The sequence below is a fragment of the Silene latifolia genome, chromosome 7 (assembly GCF_048544455.1).
Source record: "Silene latifolia isolate original U9 population chromosome 7, ASM4854445v1, whole genome shotgun sequence".
Taxonomy (NCBI): domain Eukaryota; kingdom Viridiplantae; phylum Streptophyta; class Magnoliopsida; order Caryophyllales; family Caryophyllaceae; genus Silene; species Silene latifolia.
This window is the reverse complement of record NC_133532.1, coordinates 78309730-78312492: the sequence shown is the minus strand read 5'-3', so window position 1 is coordinate 78312492 and position 2763 is coordinate 78309730. Positions and strand designations below refer to the sequence as shown.

At 40.2% G+C, this 2763-nt stretch overlaps 1 protein-coding gene across 1 annotated transcript; it reads left to right on the top strand.

Annotated features, from left to right (window-relative positions):
• Positions 1-360: 360 nt before the first annotated feature.
• On the top strand, positions 361-1978 carry LOC141590266 (uncharacterized). The gene is made up of 2 exons (XM_074410870.1): positions 361-812; positions 1888-1978. Exons 1-2 carry the CDS (start codon positions 361-363, stop codon positions 1976-1978), a joined length of 543 nt encoding a protein of 180 aa, XP_074266971.1.
• The last annotated feature ends 785 nt before the right edge of the window (positions 1979-2763 follow it).

The window sequence follows — 2763 nt, the reverse complement described above, 5'->3', positions numbered from 1 at the left end:
ACTTTGCCTTTCAATTACTTAGGTATGCCCATCCAAACCACCAGATTAAAGAAAAAGGATTGTGAGTGTTTGGTGGACAAGATCTGCAACATGATTCATAGTTATGGTGCTAGGAAATTTTTCTATGCAGGCCGGCTGATCTTGGTACAACATGTCCTCAATACTTTGCATTCTTATTGGTCGTCTTTATTTATCCTACCAAAGGGTGTCATTCACAAAATAGAAGCCATATGTAGGAATTTCCTATGGGATGACAGTGCTGAGTATAGGAGAAGTCCACTAGTGGCCTAGGCTACTATATGCAGTCCTAAACGAGAGGGTGGTTTGGGGTTAAAGGATTAGGAACTATGAAACAAAGCTATGGTAGGAAGACTAGTGGATTGGGTAGCAACAAAGAAGGAGTCTATCTGGGTTAACTGGGTGAATGCAAACTACCTGAAGGGGAGGGACTGGCAAGAGTACACAGCAAACACTAATTCTAGCTGGGTTTGGAGGAGGATTTGCAGGGTGAAACAGGAGTTAGCTGCTAGTTACAGTCAGGGGAAATGGAATGTGCAACCAGCAGGATATACTCCAGCAGGTTGTTATGAATGGATCAGAGGCTCAAGGCCCAAGGTGGACTGGTATGGTGTGGTATGGGACAACTGGTCGCTACCTAAGCACATGTTTATGGGATGGCTCATAGCTCATAACTCTCTGCACACAAACAGTAGATTGCTGGGATTTGGGATGGATGTTGATGGTAGCTGTTATATCTGTGGTTTGGCTGATGAAACACAACATCACCTTTTCTTTGAGTGTGATTTCAGTAGGTAAGTTCTCCAATTAGTGAACCTGAGTGCTGGGTTTAGGATACCTGATTCAAATGTACTTGAGATTCAGAGGAGCGTGCGGAATGCTATAGTCATGGGGACAATGTACCAGATATAGTAGCAGAGGAATATGAGTAGAGTTGAGCAAGTGGTGAAGAGGCCTACAATTGTTGCCCAACTGATTATGGAGGATATGAAGAAGAGGATCAAGGAACGTGACAAAAGCAAGCTGAAAATTCAGGAGATAGAATGGCTAGGAAAGTTAAAATTTATGTAATACTATGAAGGATTCTTATTCTCCTACTTGTATTTGATTCTTTATATATATAATATACTCACATTTCACCCAAAAAAATTGGCTTCTATCCTAAGTCAACATGTATCAACACCAACAATAATTCAACAACAATTAAAACAATAACTAATATTCTAAATCAACTAAGCTAATTAAAAAAAAAATTAAAAGGAGAAATACCTCATTAACTTGACAATGAAAAAAATGAAAAGGAAGGATGAAAAAGAACAAGGGTGGCGGCAGGGGCGGCGGCGGTGGCAAGGAGGGGCGGTGGCGGCGGCAAGGAGGGGCGGCTGTGGACAAAAAAAAAATTAAAAACAAGAAAAGGAAAAAGAAAAAGAGAAAGGAGAGAGGAAGAAAAGACAAAGATAATTACCTTATAGTGACGGCGACGACGTGGTGCTGTTGGTGGTGGCGCCGGAAGTGGAGGAGGGTGGTGGTGGTGTCGGGTTTTAAGAAGGTTAGAGTTAGGGCGATTTTAATTGAGTTGGGGGAAATTTTGGTAAAGTGTCGAGGGAATGACCGCGGGTTTCAGATAAAAGGCACGTATGACGGAAATTCCGTCAGTTAAATAGAATTGACGGAAATTCCGTCAGTATTTCTAAATAACTGACGGAAATTCCATCAGAGGCCTACTTTATCAGAATAATAATGCACATAACTGTACACGTCACAATAATTGACAAACTAACGGACTTTCAGTCAGTATTTTCAAGAAATTCCGTCAGTTTTTTTGTTTTACTGATGAAAATTCCGTCATATGTCCCAATTTTCTAACAGTTGTACTGCACTGTTGCGTGTGAATGCCAATGACGGAAATTCCGTCACTAATAGCATTATACTGGCGGATATTCCATCAGATATTTTTTAGCGCCATTGACTTAGTCAACGCGCCAAATATAGCTGACGGAATCTCCGCCAGGAAACGGTACTGATGGAAATTCCGTCACATTTTCGTTAGTATCCCGTGTTTTCTGACGCCTTGTTTTTTCCGTCAGTATGCTCGTCACTATGCCGCGTTTTCGTTGTAGTGCTGGTGTGGCTAAAACTTCGTCGTAAAAAGCTACCAACCAAAATTTTTTTTATAACTTTACAAACTACTCTTAGTAAAGAGGCAAGTAAAGGTCGGATCCCAAGGGACGGGTATTGATGTAGTATTTTCAATTGTAGATGGTCCTGTCTTAGGGTGTCACAATTTGGGGTTGAGATAGGAGATCAATTAAAACTAATCAACAATTAAAACAAAGCAAGGTAGATAAAATGAAGGTGTAAACAATTGATTAAGAACACTAGGGTATCATGGGTTCATAGGGGGATACATGGGAGTTGATCATACGAACATATTCTCAAGTTAAAAGCAAGCAATTATTGTTGTGATGGGATCGAGTTAGTGTATATCTTACAATCCCTAAGAAGGTTTTGGGTCCCGGAGCCAAATCGATTAGATTGTACAACACCTACAAGTAAACTTAATCCTTCCTATTCAACATTATGCATGGTCTAAAGAGGCTCGAGTTGGTTTATGTCTTACAAGCCTCATTGAAAAGATAAGTGATGGGTAAAAAATGCAAGGATTCATAGGCTCGCATTTCATCAAACATAACATGTGCATAAGTTGAAATCACAACAAGCAAGCAAATAAATTATGTGAACATA

Bases quoted from the DNA above. Each gene is read 5' to 3' on its own strand.
- LOC141590266 (XM_074410870.1), top strand. From the start codon at position 361: ATGGTAGGAAGACTAGTGGATTGGGTAGCAACAAAGAAGGAGTCTATC. The intron at 813-1,887 runs GTAAGTTCTCCA...ATTTTCTAACAG, and splicing joins TTTGAGTGTGATTTCAGTAG to TTGTACTGCACTGTTGCGTG.